Source organism: Cervus elaphus, chromosome 19 (genome assembly GCF_910594005.1).
Source record: "Cervus elaphus chromosome 19, mCerEla1.1, whole genome shotgun sequence".
In the NCBI taxonomy this organism is placed as follows: domain Eukaryota; kingdom Metazoa; phylum Chordata; class Mammalia; order Artiodactyla; family Cervidae; genus Cervus; species Cervus elaphus.
Window position 1 is genome coordinate 23314687 of NC_057833.1, and position 19104 is coordinate 23333790.

The 19104-nt window shown below is 44.4% G+C and overlaps 1 protein-coding gene across 1 annotated transcript; it reads left to right on the forward strand.

The window, feature by feature from the left end:
- The first annotated feature begins 477 nt into the window (after positions 1–477).
- On the forward strand, positions 478–15021 carry CLDN11 (claudin 11). Its single transcript, XM_043875251.1, has 3 exons — positions 478–922; positions 5030–5194; positions 13733–15021. Exons 1-3 carry the CDS (start codon positions 697–699, stop codon positions 13963–13965), a joined length of 624 nt encoding a protein of 207 aa, XP_043731186.1. The 5' UTR covers positions 478–696; the 3' UTR covers positions 13966–15021.
- The last annotated feature ends 4083 nt before the right edge of the window (positions 15022–19104 follow it).

Below are 19104 nucleotides of genomic sequence, written 5' to 3' on the forward strand. Positions count from 1 at the left end.
CTGCCAGTAACTAGGATATGCTGAATGCTTCGCGGCTGTTCTTTAGGGCAATTCTCAGCTCATCAGTTACCATCATGGGTCGAGGAGGAACTGTACTGGGCTCCCCCTGGAGTCCCACGGTCCCTGCTCTCAGCTGGGGAAAAGGAGTAGGGAGAAGCCGAGGAGGGATGGAGCGAAGCGGAGACCCAGAGATAGAGATGAAAGAAGGGCAGCAAGAAGGGAAATAATTCTCAGCAAAATAGAACTCGCGCCCTACGCGGGCCCTCTTGTCGCTCTTCATCACTGGGACGTGGTTCGATTTATTTTATTTCCAAACTTTGCTATTTCCAACACTAACCGTGCAAAGACCGCCCGCGGGCCCCCCTTCTCCCGCTTCCCTCCACATCCCACTCCGGACCCCGCCCTGCAATTGGCCAGAGGACAGGGAGCCGTCGCGGATTGGAGCTCGCCGGCGTGGTCTGCGGGGTTTAAAGAGGGGGGCGGGGGCGCGCTGCCCAGCCGCTCTGCTATCCCCGCCGGGTGCCCGTCGCGCAGCTGGGCTTGTAGCCTCTCTTGGCCTCCCGCCACCTCCAGCGTCCCGCATCGCGCCGTCACCGGCCGGCGGCTCGAGAGCGCGGGAGAGGGGCAGGCGCCGTCCAACCCGGACGCGGGCACAGCTAGTAAGGGGCGAGGCGCGGGGACGCCAAGCTGGCCACCATGGTGGCCACATGCCTGCAGGTAGTGGGCTTCGTCACGAGCTTCGTGGGATGGATCGGCATCATCGTCACCACGTCTACCAATGACTGGGTGGTGACATGCGGCTACACCATCCCCACCTGCCGCAAGCTGGACGAGCTGGGCTCCAAGGGGCTGTGGGCCGACTGCGTCATGGCCACGGGGCTGTATCACTGCAAGCCCCTGGTGGACATCCTCATCCTGCCGGGTAAGGACCCCTCCCCATGCCCCGCAAGTGGCTGCTCCTGAATAAACCCTTTCCCTCTGGGCAGACGCGGGAGGGGGCATTGGGAGGCGTTCAAAGAAATATGTGGGCGCTTGAAGGTTTGGGGGGCACCCTTTGACATCTGCAGTACCACTCGGTTGAGGAGGAATTAGGCAGCCCTGAGATTAACCTCTCTCGGTCTCAGTTTTCTTATCTGAAATTTGGGATGATAGTGGTGACCACTGGCCGAGTCACCCTGAGAAGGTGATGAACTGGGACGTGGACACACAGTTGGAACTCCTTGCATGTTAATTACCTCCGCCCCACCCGCAGCCTGCTCCCACCGTCCTTGACAGATCAGAAGTACTTCCACACCCCCCACCCCTCCCCACCTCCCCCAGGCGCCCTGCTTTCCCAGTAAGAATGTACCCACAGGGGCGAGGAGGAAAAAGAGAAACACAAGCATTCCTGCAAACGGAACAGGCCCAGGCTGAGTTTCCCAGTCCTTGTGGAACGGCCGAGGTGTCCTGGCCAAGTTAAGGTCCTCCTAGCTGCGCCCGAAGGGTCCCCGCGGCCCCCGCGGCCTGTCTCTTTTCCCCCACCCTCTGCCCCTCGATTAGTAATAGTAATATTAGTCGGGCCTGCCGCAACTCCCCTTCGCGGCTCTGCACCCTGGGGTCGGACAGAGAAGAGCGGGTGCGCTGGAGGCCCCACCCACCCTAGGAAAAGGCGCACCGCCGCGGGCCGCCCCCTCCTCTCCGGGAGCGACCCACAGTGGGGAGGGGAGGGAAGATTGCCTAGTCTCCTCTTTCCCCGACGCCACTCGAGTCCCATCCTTACTTGCTGCCCCGGTGAAAATTCTGGGCCAGTTTCAATTCAGATTTAAACCTCGAGCCAGTTGGGTGATTGACAAGGTGTCGGGCGCCCCTGTGGGTTTTCTGCTCGGAATCTTGGCTTATCCCTGCCCTGGCGTAAGCACCACTGCCTTCTGGGCCGCTAGCCTTGAGGATGGTGCGCCTCTGAAGGCCTTTCCTGGCTTCTTTAACAAGCGGAGTAACTGGGGCCCCAGGCCGCCAGCCTGAGATCCTTTGGCTTTTGCCTTCCCTGGGTGAGCCTTTCGCTCCCTCCCTCCTAGAGGCTGTGTGTGTGTGTGTGTGTGTGTGTGTGTGTGTGTGTGTGTGTGTGTGTCTGTGTCTGTGTCTGTGTCTGTGTGTGTCTGTGTGTGTGTGTGTCTGTGTGTGTGTGTGTGTGTCTGTGTGTGAAAGTCGCTCAGTCGTGTCCGACTTTTCGCGACCCCATGGACCGTAGCCTCCCAGGCTCCTCTGTCTATGTGATTCTCCGGGCAAGAATGCTGGAGTGGGTAGCGATTATTTTCTCCAGGGGATGCAACCGGGTGGAACGCGGGTCTCCCGAGTCTCCTGCATTGCGGGCAGGTACTTTACAGTCTGAGCCTCCAGGGAAGCCCCGCCTCCTCCCCGCCCCCTCCCCCCCAGCCCGTCCCCCGTCCAGGCTCTGCCCTTCTTTAAGCCTCACCTCAACGCTTCCTGTTTCCGGGTCTCTGTAGTTGAAATCTATCCCTTCCTCCTTGTTACCGTGATATTTGACTCTTTTCCCCGTTAGTGCAGATTAAGGGCTTTTTTTGCTCATTGTTTGTGAGTCAGGTTCTACTTTGTTGTTCAGTCGCTAAACTGTGTCTGACTCTTTGCGACCCCATGGACTGCAGCAGCATGCCTGGCTTTCCTGTCCTTCACCATCTCCCAGAGTTTGCTCAAACTCATGTCTGTTGAGTCGATGATGCCATCCAACCATCTCATCCTCTGTCACTCCCTTCTCCTGCGCTTACTCTTCCCTGGCATCAGGTTCTCCTACCACATTTTAAATTCCTCAGAGATATAGAGATAGCATCCTGCCCTTCCTGCATCTTCCCCTGCTCTGCTCTCCATTTTAGACTTTCAGAATGACAGAGGTCAGGGACCCAGATCTGGATATGCCTTCAGTTAAAGCTGCTGTTGGTAGATCTGGGTCAGACTCTGGGATCCAGCGCTCACAACCTGGGTGACTGGGGACATGTTACTAACCTCTATGAACCCCAGCTGTCTTCTTCATTCTATCTTTCAGAATTGTTTTGGGGATTAAATGAGATGAGAGATGCAAAAGCCTCCTTAGATGTAGTAAAGGCTTCATAAATGGTAGTTTTATTAATTTTTTTTTATTAAAAGCTGGGCATGGTATATGTTAGACTCTGAGTGAAGCAAATAATTACTCTCTGCTTCCTTTTCCTGAAATTAAGTTTGCTGAGCATTTGGTGAAAAGTGGTTTGTTTTCAGAGAACACAGACCATCCCACAGATGGGGTGCGTTTTGGGGAGGGACTCATTCTTCCTGGGGTCCCCTCTCTCACACTCTAGGTGGGGACAGGGACTTATCTCAGTCTCCTTCTTTAGATTCTCAAACGTGGCCTTGGCACCTAGCTTGTGGACTGCCTGAGCCATAAATTTTGGAACCTGGGTGGCTGACTGACTCTCTTTTTTGCCAGGCCTGGTTCTCAGCCACAGGGGCACGGTCCTGTGGTCAGAGGTCTTGCCTCAGACCACCTGTAGCTGCTTTCTGGGGGTCTTCAGGTCAACAGATACTTGATTGATTATCCTTAATTCAGAAGAAACTGAGGTGAGCGATGGTTGAGAGTGCCCTTGTGGACTCCTGCGGTTCAATTGCTCAGTTGTGTCCAACTCTTTGCAGCCCCATGGACTACAGCAGGCCAGGCTGCCCTGTCCTTCACCACCTCCCAGAGTTTGTTCAAACTCATGTTGGTGATGTCAGTCGCTGTGGACTCTGAATTCTGGCAAACTACATCTTGCTAAGAGGCAATCTTGCAGTTGGGTCTTGGTGCACAGGTAGGCTGGTTTGGTGTCAGGGTCCTGGCACATGAGGCAGAAGTTGGGGCTTGTTTCTGGTTTTGCCATTATCTCTTCCTCCCCCAGGCCACTGGCTCTACTTTCCACTGAGTAAAGAGGAGGGTTAGATATGTACCATTCCCCTCCTTTTTTGGAAAGAAGGAGTGTTTTAGTGAGAAACAGTGTGTTTAAGTCTGTCTTATTCTCCCAGCATTTCATATTTATTTTACATAAACATTGAACATATTCTAATCTGTTTCTTAATAAAGTAGTTACCTGGCATTTTATTGGAGAGTATAAAGTTCAGGTAGTTTTGCTCCACTGTTATTATTCAACTTGTTAACGCCATCATTCATAATTGTATGTTTGCATCATCTGCTGTGACCACTGTGTTAATTCCACAAAGGCCAAGGCAGGCGTCTGTTCTCCAAGAATCCTTGGGGGGGTTGGAGAGATTCCTTTATGGATAATTGACCATTGTGGAAGTATGTCCAGGGCACTGTGGGGGAGCCTGACCATCTTTGGGGAGAGGATTCATGAGCATAGCAGCTTCTCAGGAGATAATCAAGAAAATGACCCTGAGCCTTAGCTTAGTCTAGTTAGAACCACACACTATACACAATGTGAATTAAAAACACATAGTTAAGGGACAAAAATCACCCAGTACACCTGGAGATAAAAGTACTGCCTTGACACAGAATATTATTGGCAATACCAGTAATAATAGCGGACCCCTTTTGCAGTACTTAGATTGGGTTAGGCACTGTTCGAGCACTGCATGAATTTACGAATTGAATCTTAGATTCCATTGGCAAGACGTAGGTGCTATTATTATTTTTACTCTTTAGATGAGGAAAAGTGTCAAGGCACTTGGCCAAGGTCACGCAGGTAGAGCACGTCAACAGCAGAAGACTTCTTGGAAGATTTAGATTTCAATCTGAATCTTTTAGAAGGTGATGTAACAGTGTAATTGGACTCTTGGCGCCTTCATCTTGGAAACTTGGATGAGTGGTCTAAAGCCAGGGATCCTTGTTCAGTCTCTCCTGCCCCCAGCCTCTCTTTCATCTGTCACTGCGTTTGGACACCTTTGAACATATTTGAAGTCCTGCAGTGGGACAAAGGGAAAGCAGGCACATGGTGCTGAATTCTGTGAGGCGGGATTCAGGATCCAAGGGGACCTGTGGCCTAACCCACCCTGTCTGCGCTCTTGTTTCCAGGCTATGTGCAGGCCTGCCGAGCCCTGATGATCGCTGCCTCCGTCCTGGGTCTGCCGGCTATTCTCCTGCTGCTCACAGTTCTCCCGTGCATCCGAATGGGCCACGAGCCTGGTGTGGCCAAGTACAGGCGGGCCCAGCTGGCTGGTGTCATGCTCATTCTTGTGGGTAAGACAGCTTTTTGTAGAGCACCCCAACTCGGAGCGGACCTGAAGAATCTCAGGTCTTGCTGCTCAAGAGATGTGGCCAGGAAGACATGTGAATCCACTGGGGAAAATACCTCACCATGTGTATTCCTTTATGTTTCCTGGTGGGTGAGGCAGAGGGACAAATAATGTCTGTGGGAGTCACTGGACATAAAAATAAGAAAAAACGAACAAAAAGGATTTTGAGGGAATACGTAAGAGAGAGACCAGAGGGCAGAAGAGGGTTATAGGGTGGCCCTCCACTCAGGCTTCACCATGGAGTCTGTTTTTGGAAACACCTGCGCCCAGGTCCCACTGCAGGTCCATTGACTCAGAATTTCTGGACAGCTGACCAGGCAAAGATATTTTTTTGAAAGCTTCCCAGGTGGCTCTTAAGTGCAACCAAGATTGAGAACTTAACATATAAAGACTAGAGGAAAAGAAGGGCAAGAGAAAAGTAAGATGTCAAGGGTAGTAGATCACTAGGTGATGAATCACTCCATCTTTTATTCTGTACGCATTTCATTGAGCACTTGCTGAGGGCCAGGCACCATGGTAGACACTTGGCACATTGGCAAACAGAAGGCAGCCTCTGCCTTGAGTATTCTTGGACATCTTGATAGAGCGTGGGACATGCTTACCTAGAAAAGGTACACGGGCTGTGCATACCTAGAGCAAGGTATCTGGTTCAGACTGGAGGAGTTTCCCAGAGCAGAGGATCCCAGCGATGACTTTTGAGAGTTGGAGAGAAGATGGTCAGGTCATGGATTGGAGAGAGGGACAGCTCATACCAAGGACATGACATGTGCTTGTTCAGTGTTCCTATTACGCCTGCACACTGGGGTCGTGGTTTACCAACCTGGGGAGGGTCCTTGCTCTCATCAGTGATTTCATCTCTTGGTTTTTTTTTGACGGTTATTTCTACCATTCTAAATCTTAATAGAAGACAGGCATTTTCAGAATGGCAGCTCTTGTTGCAAAATGCACTGAGCTATCAGTGAAGAGACATTGGTCTGGATATAAGTTAGATATAAATTAAGTTCCCCTGGGACAGGAAATTTCCATCCCCAAACTGGTATCAGACTGGGTGTTTGAGGGGGCAAGGTAGGGAGTCAGAGTTCTGTGTAGGTCAGTGCTATTTAGTGATGGTCACCCACAGTGTCACTGGTGAGGTGAGGGGGACATAAGAAATAGGGGTGCCTATGATTGTAAAGGTGTTTAGAGACTTGTGAATCTGTGGAGAATTCAGAGGAGGGGCTTGCCTGTGTATGTGTGAATAGGAGTAAAAAGATCAGAAAACCTCTATAATTTGGGGAGAAGAATCTGGGCATGGACCTTTTGGTTCCAGCCACAAAGAATTTCTGTGGGAGTGCCATGAGGAACACATGGTGGTCAGCATCACATGTGTTTCATCCAACTCACAGGGTCCTTCCTTGTGAAGCTTTTTGGTGGTCAGATCTTTGTATCTGAACTCCCTTTCCAGTAAGTAGACCAAAGTTCTGCAAGTAAGCTGTTTTGCAGAATCCAGGTGAAACCCTTCTCATCCTAGACGTTTGCGGTTGTTTGTAACTTTCCTCACAGTGTTACAGAAGCCCCAGCAGGCTCTCTCTTTGACTCTGAGGATGCCAAAGCCAAAGAATGGGTCTGCTGTGTTGAGTGTTCATCTTTAGAAACCCTGGTCATCCGTATGAGAGTCACATTAAAAGAGAATACATGAAAATATCCCAAACCCAAATCTTGTAGGAAATAAAGACATAAAAGCAAAGTCATACACACAAATTGGTATTTAAAACTCTCCTGAAAACCGCTGAATTATCTAGTTGAATATAATGGCTATTAAAAAAAAATAGCAACCTATTGTCTGAAACTTCCTAGTCAAATTATATACAGTTAATCTTTTTCAAGTGGGCTGGTGGATATAGACAGAATCTTAGGAGATTGTGAGGTGGGTGGGCAGGTAGGGATGGGAGCTCCTCAGTCCCTGTTTGCAGCCTGGAGGGAGCCGGTGGAGGGGGCGTCGAGTGTTTGGACGCCCCGCCACGTGGGGAGGCTGCCCCTTCGGACCGTCACTGTTATGGTGGAACAAGGGCACCGCTCCTTGCATCTCCAGTGGTGCCTGCGTCCTCTTTGATTGCTCCTGTCCGGATTTACTTCTCAGTGGGTCGCCCCTTGCCTTTGGGCTGGGTGTTGTTTAGACTGGAACCAGCTCGCCCGCTCTGGAAATGTAAAGCTCATTGTCTCAAGTGTGGCACCTGCTGGCCTCGCCTGTCTTCTCTGCTGGGAGCCCAAGAGCCTTGCTTCCCGGCTGGCAGCGGGTGGGAGGAGCAGGAGAGAGTGAAGGCTCCCTTTGTGTGGCTGGGAGGGGCTGCTGGGGCTCTTCTAGCAGAAGCTGGCACTGGGCTCCTGCTGGGTCCTCGGGGTCACTGACAGTGCTCCAGGTGAGGTGTGGTCCCTGACCAAGCACACTTTGGGTGTGGGGACCTGGGAACCAGAACAGAGTCGAAGCTAATCTTGGAATGAAAACTGTAAGCACTATTAATTAAAATCCATTCTTCCTGACTCTAGAAACCTTTATTTTTCTGAAAGTTTAAAAAATTATGTCTCCCATACAACAGCTTGTCGTCTCAGGAGTCTGAGTTCAGTGGTGTGAGGATTTGGTTCCTGCTTTGAGGGAAGGAATGGGAGCCTGATGCTGCTGACTTCTTAAGCCAGATGAGTAGTTCAAGGAGCATCTGGCTTCTCAGATCCAGGATGTATATCATTCTAATCTGTGGCTTTTCAAGAGCTCCTGCCGAAGCAGGTGATACCTATGCCTTGAGATGCTTCATCTTATCATGTGGAGTCAGACCAACTGTACTAAATCTCAGACCTGCCGCTTTCTGGCTCTGTGAACAGGGACAGTTAAAGTCACTTAAAGCCTCTGAGGCTTTATATAAAATGGGGACAATACTGCCTACTTCTGAGGTTGGTAAGAACAGTGAAATGAGATATCCAAGTTATTTAGTGTCCTGTCTGGCACATACTAAGTGCTCAACAAATGGTTGCTATTTTGTAGCTATTGTTGGTTACAGGAAATAGAGAGGTAACCTAGAAAGGAGCTGCCTAGAAGGCAACTGGGTATTCCTTCCATCATGTCTAATTTCTGCAGGGTCATGTCCACACGTGGAACTGGTAAGGAGAGATGACACCACGTCACATCCTGGTCTAATGGAAATACTGCCTTTGCTTGCTTTGTGGAAACTAGAATGTAGGGCTTAATGGTTTGAGTTTTTGGCTTATTCCATTATAAAAAGTCACAGGAAGCTATACAATTGAAAGTGCTCAAGCTTGGTTCTGATTCAGACTAATCTGCACCTTGCTATAAGTTAGAAAGTACTTGATTTTGGTGTTTCTTGGGGAGACAGGGTAGGGAATGGAAGGAAAGGAAAGTGGAATTCCTACGTGGAATTCTTTGTCTTCTGTCCTCCTTTTAAAAGATTTGGCCCCAGGAATCCTATTTGTATTGAAAAGGAGGTTTTAACTTGGGAACTTTGTGATTAAAAAATTTTTTTACTAATAACCATGGAGCTTGTTTTTTTTTTTTTTTGAAGGGTGCAGGAAAAAGAGATAGTGATTTGTGGAATAGAAATAAAGGGGAAAGTGTTGAAAACAAGCTAGGAAAATAATGTACTCAAATATTCCATTGACTTGATGATTGTTGTAAATATTAGATATTCATAAAAGTCATTGTGTCATCCCACCACGGTTTTCTTTTGTCAAAATTTAGAGAGTGGCAAGTGAAGAAAGTAGGACCAAAATTTTTCTGGCTTCAAATTATAGAGAAACAACAAAGTACACGTGACTTCAACCAACAGGTCCTTAGAAATCTCACTACTTGTCGCCTTGAGTTAACTGGCTTCTTTGTGACAAGCTGATGTGAATAGCCAGTTAGATCATATGATATAATAGTATCAATTGTAGAAGACTGTGTTCAATGCCTCCTGAAATGTTACATGGAGGGGGATTTTCAAAAAGTTTTTATTGTGAAAAATTTCAAACATACACAAAAGTAGACTAGTATCATGAACTCCATGAACCCAAACTCATTCCCAGTAATGATCAACTCACAGTCAACTTGCTTCGTCTCTGTACTTCTACTTCTCTCCCGGTCTTCAGACTTTTCTTTTGGAAGCAAATCTCAGTTATCAGATAAAGGAAGTTTTTTTCCCCCCCAGTATTACTAATGAAACTCAGGGTAATTTAAGTGAGTTTAATGAAAAATATTAGTTTGATCTAGAAATGATGCTTTTAAAAGTTTTTTCAGTGCTTAGTATAGAAAGTGACAAAGTCTGAAAACAGGTGTTCGTTGGAGGAAGGAAGAAATGTAAGAATCTGCTGCTCTTTTGTCTCTCTAGGCTTCTCTATCTGTCCATCTCTTTCTAGGTTGTTACCTCCAAAGCTAAACACCTGTGCCAATTTCATTTAATTTCATCATACTTATTTAACTCCATATATATGTGTTGTCTAACCCTAAAGAGATGAAAAACTGCACTTAATATTTCATTGCTCTAAAACTGCTTTCCCAAATATTTTCTGTTTGGCTACATCAAGATCATTGATAACTTTTAATGAGGCTGTTTTCTATCAACTAAAGAATTGATTATATTAAATGATTTGAAATTTATCAAAAGAGACAGACTATTTTCCTTTATGAAGAGCATGGAATTTTGCTTGTGAGAGGACCGAGTCCAGATGAATCTCTATCTACAAAGTGAAGCTTTCTTTCTCCCCTTCTTCTTTTGATTTTTAAGATGGTGATATTTCTGATTTTCCCTTTCTACTCCCCCGCAAGTGGCAAAATTTTTTTCCTCTTGTGCAGTTAACTGTTGCATCTTCTGAAGGTAGAAGGGGAAAAACAGAAATATCTGAGTGTTAAAATTCCCCTGTCTTATTTTTAGAGACTTAAATTCTGATGACATAAAAATAAATGAAAGTTCCCTTCCATGTTCTTTACTTTATGGGTAACTGTGGGTTTTTAAGAAAAACATTGTATTTTCCTCAGATATGGAGAGAATCATTACAAATTCGCGCGTGCACACGTGTGTATGTGTCTGCAAGTAGAAATAAGTCTAGCAGGCCTTCTGTGTCTTTAAGAAAGCCCAAAATTACTGCCAGTTCTATTAACATTTCACATCTTTTAGTTGAGTATGATATGACTTGCATTTTTAACTTTACTGATTAAAACATATTCTTCTTTCCCTTCAAGCCATGCTCAAATTGAGTAAACTCTCCCTTTTTCAGTTCTCAAGCATTCTTCAATGTGAGTTCAACTGAAGGTCACTCTTCCCAGTGAACCTCTCATTCCCTTCATGTTGTGTGGTGGTCTGTCATCTTCTAGTGGTTTTTGATGTGGTTGGTCTCTGAGAGCCGCAGGAATTCCACCCAGAGTTCAATTATCTATGAGGAAATAAACGGTCTGCTGGTGCTCATTTGCCTTGTTTTGCATGGATTGTAAAAGAAGGAAATCTAATGAGGTAAATCATGAGTTTGTAGCTTTGAGTGTGTTAAGTTACATTAAAGTTTTATAATTTTAGAAGCCTATTTTGGTGTGAATGAAGTGGAGAATAGACTAGAAATGGGTCTACCTCTCATCTATCCATTTGTCCATCCATCCACCCACTCACTCACCCAGTCCTATAAGTTCATTATTTAAATCTTTAGACATTTTTCTGATTTTTCCTTTTCCTAGTAAACTATATAGGAATAAAGTCTAACAAAATCTAACACTCAAAATCAAGACTGATGGTTACTTTTGGTATGTTGAGCCTGATTCTTTCCCTATATGAAAATAACCTAGTTTTATTACTTTGCTTAGTAAAAGAGGAAGAATTCAGAGAAATTAGAGGCAATATTTAAATCTTACTCTGTAAAATCTAAACCAAACCTGGAAGTTAAGTGAGATTAAAATGAAATGTGAAGAATGCCCATGTGTGTATGTGTGTGTGTGAGTGTGTATGTGTGATATGTGTAAATAATTGGAAAATATAAAACTTTACTTGAACCGTAACCTGTTTTGAATCCAGTTAATTGTTTATAGGAAAGATCAATTGGATTGAGCCACATCAACTGGGAATCAAATCTTTTTTTCCTATGGAATTCAGCTTTTCCCTCTAATCAAGCATGGGTGTTTGGAAGCTCTTGCTAGATTGTCCATCTCAGAACAAATGCCCCCTTTTGGTATTTAAGCGTGTGTAGCTGGATCATACTTTGATGTGGAGAATCTAGAGCAATTCTTTCTGGCTCAGACACTCTAGATTATAACTATGACAATAGCCAAGCAGTTCTCCAAGAGTGCCAGACTTGGAATCTGTGGCCAGAGGAAGAGAAAGAAAAAAATGTATCATAGATCTTTAAAGCCCTGTGCTGGAAAGGGAAGGTTTGGTCAATCAGATCAGCTGGTCTTTTTGAGTATACTCTATTCACAGAAGGAAAATACATCTTCTCAATCTCATATAAAAATTTTACAGAAGCTGGCATGATGGGGCTTTGCTGTTTAAATAAAGTGAAGTTATTAACATATGAATAGATTTTAGCATCTAAGATAATATATATAAACTCCTTAAATATGTGAGTAGTTCACAACTAATGGAGTGGGTTTAGGCTGTTAGAAAGCCAGTTGGAGCAATCAGAGCCCCCAAATTCACTTCTTTACTCTGACTTTCACTTAGAATCTGTACATTTTTAGGACATGAATCATGTCTATTTATGTATATCTATACATACCTTGTGGGGATGGGCTTAGTGTGTTGTCAACAAAACCTTATTGTACAAGCTAGACAAGTGCAATGAAATAGTCTAAGAGGTCTTTCAAGATGGGTAAGACTTAAATCTTTTCTTTAGTTTGGATCTAATGTACAAGGCTGTAAGATTTGAGTGCTATTAAAGAAAAATTACGTTTTTTCTCTGTGGGCATAGAGGTCAGTTAGAAAATTACTCAGGATGAGCAGAAATCAGAAAAAGTGTGCTAAGTGGAAGTGACAAGAGTTCCCTGGGTAGCAAACAGTGCAACGACTGCCTTGAATTTATCAAAGTGTTTATGACTAACAATTAGAAACATGTTTATTTTGGCCTGTCAACTTTAATGTGACATCGTAACTTAAAGTTTTTAAAAATATATTTATTTTAATATTTGTTTTAAAAAATGTTTATTTGGCTGCCTCAGGTCTTAGTTGCAGTGGGCAGGCCTTAGTCCCCCTGCAACATGTGAGATCTTAGTTCCCCAACCAGGGATCAAACGTGTTCTTTGCGTTGAGGAGTGGATTCTTAACCACTGGACCACCAGGAAGTCCCCCCACTCAAAGCTTTACCTAAAATTTCTGTCTAGTTGTAGTCATGAGAAATCAGATGATACCAAAGTAAGAATAAAGTTACTTTCTAGAGCTTTGTGGCTTAGTACATTAGCCGCTAGCTACGTGTTCACTTAAATTTAATGAAAACTCAGAATTTGGTTTTCAATCTCACTAGCCTCATAAGAAATGTTCGATAGCCCATGTAGCTTGTTAGCTACCCTATTTGGCAGTGCTGGTGTAGACGTGTAAAACCTTCTAAAAAATCGTTATAGGCTCCTGTCTCTCCTGTTTTGTTACTTTGCTTACGAGGAGGGGAAAACTAACTGATGAAGAGGCTATTTCTTATGATGATGACTTTTATTGTGATGGGTCACAGTCCTTGAATGGGTAACTTCTTTTACTCTGGGAACTGTTCATGTGTGTGTGTATGTGGAGGTTTTGTGATTGTGAGCAGCACAATCAGACTCAGACTCCTAGCTGATACTCCGCTGATATCTGGCAGTATTCCCCACAGCAAGAGAATTTGTATAGCTTCTTCAGGTCTTTGTACTGTGAATTGACCAAATAGAAAAAAAGAGTGGACATTGAAATGGGTACCATCTTGTTTCTCATTTCTGAATAGCTCAGGTCATCCAGTCATTCACCTGGTATACATCAAGCACATACTTTGTACTTGGTTCTGAGCTAAACACTGACTTTACAAACATAAGACATGGGCCCTGCCTTCAAGGATCTCAGAACTTGGAATGGGGAATAGAGTTGTAAAGAGATAATTACAATACAATTAAGGAAGTGTAAGAATAGAATTATAAGTATATAAAGTCAGGATATATAAATAAATACAGATGCATAGTTTTTGGACTTAAATGATTTATTTCTAGGTTTTTACATTGGACTTTTGTTTCTGGGGAAGATCCTCTGGAGAAGGGCATGGCAACCCAGTCCAGTATTCTTACCTGGAGAACTCCGTGGACAGGAGCCTGGCAGGCTACAGTCCACAGGGTCTCACAGAGTTGATGTGAGATAGATGTCAACCTTTAGGTTCAGATTGTCCGCGAGGGAGCAGAGCTGAGCGTGCTGAGTTTTGGAGTTGGTTGGAAGCCAGAGGGGCGCGTGTGTGGACTGAAGGGGAGCCTGGTCTTGTGGGTGTGCGATGGGGCTCCTCAGTCACAGCCCTCTTCTTGTCCCCCCAGCTCTCTGCGCCATGGTCGCCACCATCTGGTTCCCCGTGTGCGCCCACCGTGAGACCACCATCGTGAGCTTTGGCTACTCCCTGTATGCGGGCTGGATCGGTGCCGTGCTGTGCCTCGTGGGGGGCTGTGTCATCGTCTGCTGCGCTGGAGATGCCCAGGCGTTCGGGGAAAATCGTTTCTACTACTCTTCAGGCTCCAGTTCCCCTACTCACGCCAAGAGTGCGCACGTATAAGACAGCTGCCAGCCTGCCCACGGAGGTGCTGTAGATGCCGGGCCCCTGGCCCTAGGTTCGCTTGCCACTGCGAGGGGGTGGGAAGCCCACTCCTCTGCCAGGCTCCAAAGCCAAAGTTCTAGAAGAGCATGCTGTCTGGCATTCTGTAGTCTTAACATCTCCTTCTCCTTCTGTCGCCTTAAAAGAAATGTTTAGCTCAGATAATGCCGCACATTTTTTTCCCATGGTTTTGCCCATTACTAGCTCTTTTCTTGGGCATTCTTTTGTCATACATATATATATGTATATATATGTACACACACATATATATATTAAAAAATTTTTCCTCTCTCTTTAAATTTCAAATATCTTGCAAACATTGCCGAGTTGGGTGTGGGGAGAGAAATAAAAGACACTTTCAAACTGTTACAGATGACAATGGGAGCCTCATAGAGATGCCTCTCTGTTCCCTCCCTCCTCTCAGCTCCAAGGTCACTTAGTTATAACCAATAGAAAAAGATAGAATTGGGAATGCGGGGTGGGGTAGGGAAGGGCATTGTGGACCTTGCCCTCCGTGGGGATGTTTCCCTTTTGTAAGGTGAGGGCAAGGGGTGGGGATATTTTTTAGTTTGTGATTTTACATTTATCTGTACATACTTTTTAGGGTTGCTCATTTTTATAACCACGGTTTTCCTGAAATTCTCAATGCATCAGTATGAAGGAAATGAACCAAACAGACTTTAATGATACCGTAAATAATAGCACAAGTGAGTATAACTAACTGACATGCCACAGAACATTCTTGATTTCCAGGTTTGTAGGATATAGTTTTTAATCCTACACTTGCATATGCTTCAATTTAACATATTTTAAAAACTTTCTCCCTTTTCTATTTTCATTCTGTTAGCTGTCTTGAAGTGGTATTGTTTAACATAAATCGTACTGTTGAATTTGGCTTTACGGGTGCAAACACTGATGGTGTACCGGTATCCAAGACCCTAAACTCTCCAAACATTGATGGTGCATTTTGTTCTTTAAATGAAATCTGTGCAATAAAATAACAGACTGTCTGCAAAACTGGCCTGTAATATTCTGTTGTATCCAGAGGTATCTTCCATCAATTTAAACTTTTTTGTTGATCTCTACTAGTAATTTATAGGGAATCTGGTCAGGGATTCAAGAGTAAGCCTTTCTGCCCTGAATAGTTGAAAAGATATTTTATTCACTGTATCGTGATGGTTACATGTGGTCATAAGGGGAACCTAGATGCTCTGTAGGTCTCTTAAGGAGGGACATTATGGCTTCTTTAAGTCATACAAATAGGCAACCATCAGATACCGAGTGCCAAGTATCACATACACTCCTTTATCTATTCTCAGCATAGTAAAGGAATTGGCTCAGTATAAAAGAAACTATAAAACAACCTCATTTTTATTGGGTCTTCAGGTAATAATATCTAAGTGCATTTTGTTGGAACATATGCATGTAGATGTTTAGAAATTTTGAACAAAGATGGATATAGCGAATTGATTTTTGTTTTTTTTTCTATTCCAGAAAGTCTGTTAAGTTATGAGTCTGCTCTTAGGAAGAACAGATTATAATCTATTTTGGTAGTATTTTTCCGAAAATACTAATTTCATCAGCTGATAGCATAATGGTTGGCAAACATTTCCTCTTTGGAAATATCCACTTGGACTAATCATTTTTGTAGAGATTTGTGTACATTAGGAGATTATAACCTAGTGGAAAGTATTTCTAAATTAACTTGTGGAGAAAAGATAGTCTTCATGTTGACCAAAATATTTGCTCAGTTATGACAGCTTTGTAAGGATGCAAGTTGTGTGATCACATTGCAGGACCCTGTCTACCTCGTGAAAACTTGCCAGAGTGTAATGACTGTGACCCTGAATGGAGCAGGAGGGCCTCGGGGGGTGTGGCCAAGGAAGACTGTAGGTCTCATACCCCTTCGTCTCCTCACAGAATCAGAAGTGTCCTCTTGTGGATGTGCTCACTCACACACCTCTTTCCCCGAGACTGCTGCATGCTTTCTCACATGACGGGGAGTGCTGTAGGAGCCCCACTTTCCCCTGCAGCAGAAGAAGAGACGCCCCCAGTGTCTCCTGGATGATCATTGCCTCATTAGGGAATCCCATTTTGTACGTCATAACTCCAGTGCTGGGCTATATTATCAGTGTGAGGGAGGAGGGGAGGGATCGATGTTCCCCCTGAACAGCACTGTCCAGTAGAAATATAACCTGAGCCACATATATTATTTAAAATGTCCTAGGAACCACATTAAAGAGCTAAATGTAAACAAGTGAAATTAATTTTTAATATATTCTATTTTATTCCAGTGCATTCAAAGTATTATCATTTCAATTTGTAATCAATTACATTTTTACGTTCTTCTTTTTGTGTTAAGTCTTTGGACTCCGGTGTGGATTTTACACTTACAGCATCTTTGCATTTGTCCTGCAACACTGTAAGTGCTCAGTGGCCACATATGGTTGATGGCTCTTGGACTGGACAGCACAGCTATAGAATAACATGTTCTGCCTTAGTGACAAAAGGGGGATGATTCTTGATCTTAGCTGCCCTCATTAAAGCTCCATGAGAACCTGGCGCTTAACAGTGACAGTAGATTGCCACCCAGGGAAGACAACGATCCCCCAGTCACAGGTAAAATGGCAGACCCAAAGAGCTCTGCCTGAGTAATAGGGAAAAGGGAAGACCTGCTCTTGAGACCTGTTTGTTCCAGGAACTTCACACACTTAATCCTTCTCACAGTCCCTGTTGTATAGATAAGGGAAAGGAGGTGTAGAGAGTTTAGGTTATTTGTCAAGGTCAGATTGCCCTTAATACAGAACTAAAATAAGATTCAAGTCTAACTCTAAAGCCTTTGTTCTCCAAGATAACAGTCACTACAGAAAGTCAGGTAAATTTCAGATTCACTTCAGACACCAACTCAGTAGATGGGGGTTGGTACCCAAGAACCTGCACTTCTATTGTGCATCCCCGGTGATTCTGAAGAGGTGATCCCCATGCCACAATTCGATAGAGTGAAGGCAAGGGCCCCTTTCTCATGTCTTTTGGTAGTGCAGCTGATCCCCTCCCTCATCCCTTTTAGATGGTCCTCAGAGGCAAGATGACTTTGTTATACCCAGCCTCCCTCCAACTCCTCGGTCCCTTCTGAAGGGACCACATGCAGAGGGTCTTTAGTTTGAAATGAACCAGTTCTGCTCATCCTTTCCAAGAATTTGATAGAAACCAAATTAAAGAAAGAATGTTTCAAGAAATCTCTGCATCTACAGATGCTAGTTACAACAGCAAAAAAAAAAAAAAAAAGAGAGAGAAGATTGTGTACTTTAACAATACAAGTTACATATTTGTGCTGAACTGGTGGTTAGGGATAACAATAGAACAAAGTTGGGTTGTATCTTGTCCTGTAGTCCTCTCTCTCTCTCTTTTTTTTAAAATTTCAAATCTGCATGTCAGTGTTTCTCTATACAATGTACACAATGTGAACTGCAACATCTTAAATGTTTGGCAGGACATTCATGCTCATGACATCACATGCTGGGAAGACAGGGAGGCCACTGTAGGGCTGGCCTCGGGCAGAGGCAGCATCAGTGCGGCCATTGAGATGTCCCCACAAAAGAGTGTGTGACAGCCAGCTGGGCAGCCTAAAGGAGACTGAACCAGAATTGTGGGTGGAACTCTGACACATGCTGCTTATGGCTTGAATAGCAGCTCTTGAGGAATCTATATTATTCTACCTCATGCAGAATCTCAGAGCTCAGGCTTTGTGGCTCCGGGACAGGGGGAGGGAGTGGAGATGGAGGAACTTGTCACTGCTCCATGCCCCATTGTCGAAATGAAAAATGTGGACACCATAAGATTGGAGGGTTGTCGAAGGTAAGAACTGCTTATGCTTTACAACAAAATGACCTTATAAATGGCAAAGGGCACCTAGTTGTCACAGTCGGGTACTTTCTTTAATTAAAATGTTACATTGAGTTATATTCAACTTTGCTTTTCAAATTGTAAGGGACACATGGATCACGTGGGGGTCTTATTAAAATGCAGTCTCTGATTCAGCAGGTCTAGGGTGGGGCCTGGGACTCTGTCATCTAACCAGCTCTCAGGGGATCCTGATGCTGTTGGTCTAGACTCAAACCTGATGTCACAGACACTCATTAAAGAAAATCTGAATGCTAGAAAAAGGCAGTTCACATACTCTTAGAACTTGGGTCATCCTAAAACGGATTTTAAGAGCAGCTGCTAAAATTATTTATTTATTTATTCATTCATTCATTGATTCTTTTTTAATTAATTAAACAAGCATTTGATGAGCCCTTGTTATATGCCAGCCATGTGTTAGCCACCAGATATAAAAAAGAATCACGAAGTCAATCCGAGTCCTCAATTAAGTTGTAGTCTAGCGATGTAGTTAAGAGCATCATGAATAGTGATGCTGTTAGCTTCTTATCATTGTCATCTTTAATTGACTTTGGAAACTTACAATCTGACTGAGAGGGGAAAATAAAATACCAGCAGAAGCATATTAGTGCACAGATGGAAGATGAGAGTTTACAGAATATTTGATATATTATAAAGACATGTTGACTAGATCTTCTTCCAACTTGATACATTTTTAAAATGGGTGTTGAAAGTCAGCCAACTCCGAAACTCCTTAAAGTCTATGGATTTAATTATGTGCAGAAGAGTGAGGAATGGGCCTTGTCCAGGCTTTTGCCGAGTCCTGCTGAAACCTTCCACAGAGGAGCTCGCTGATTTTTAGGGCTGGAATTTAGTTGAAGGTGTCAATCTTCTCTGGTTTGAATGTTTTACAAAATTCCTCTCCAGGGATTTTCCTGGTAGTCCAGTGGTTAAGATTCAACGCTTCCAATGCAAGGTGTATGGGTTCAATTCCTGGTCCAGGAACTAGGATCCCACATGCTGTGCTGTGCGACCAAATTAAAAAAAAAGTGAAAACAAACAAAAACTTCCTCTCCTGGTGACAGACTCAATTTTTATTGTGATAAGTACAACAGGGGCAGCAGAATCTGCTGGCACTGATTTGTACTTAAAAGGCTCAGCCAGGTACAGTGAGCAAAGTGGAAACTTGAAGCAGAGATCCCCAAGCTGGGCCTTGTAGAT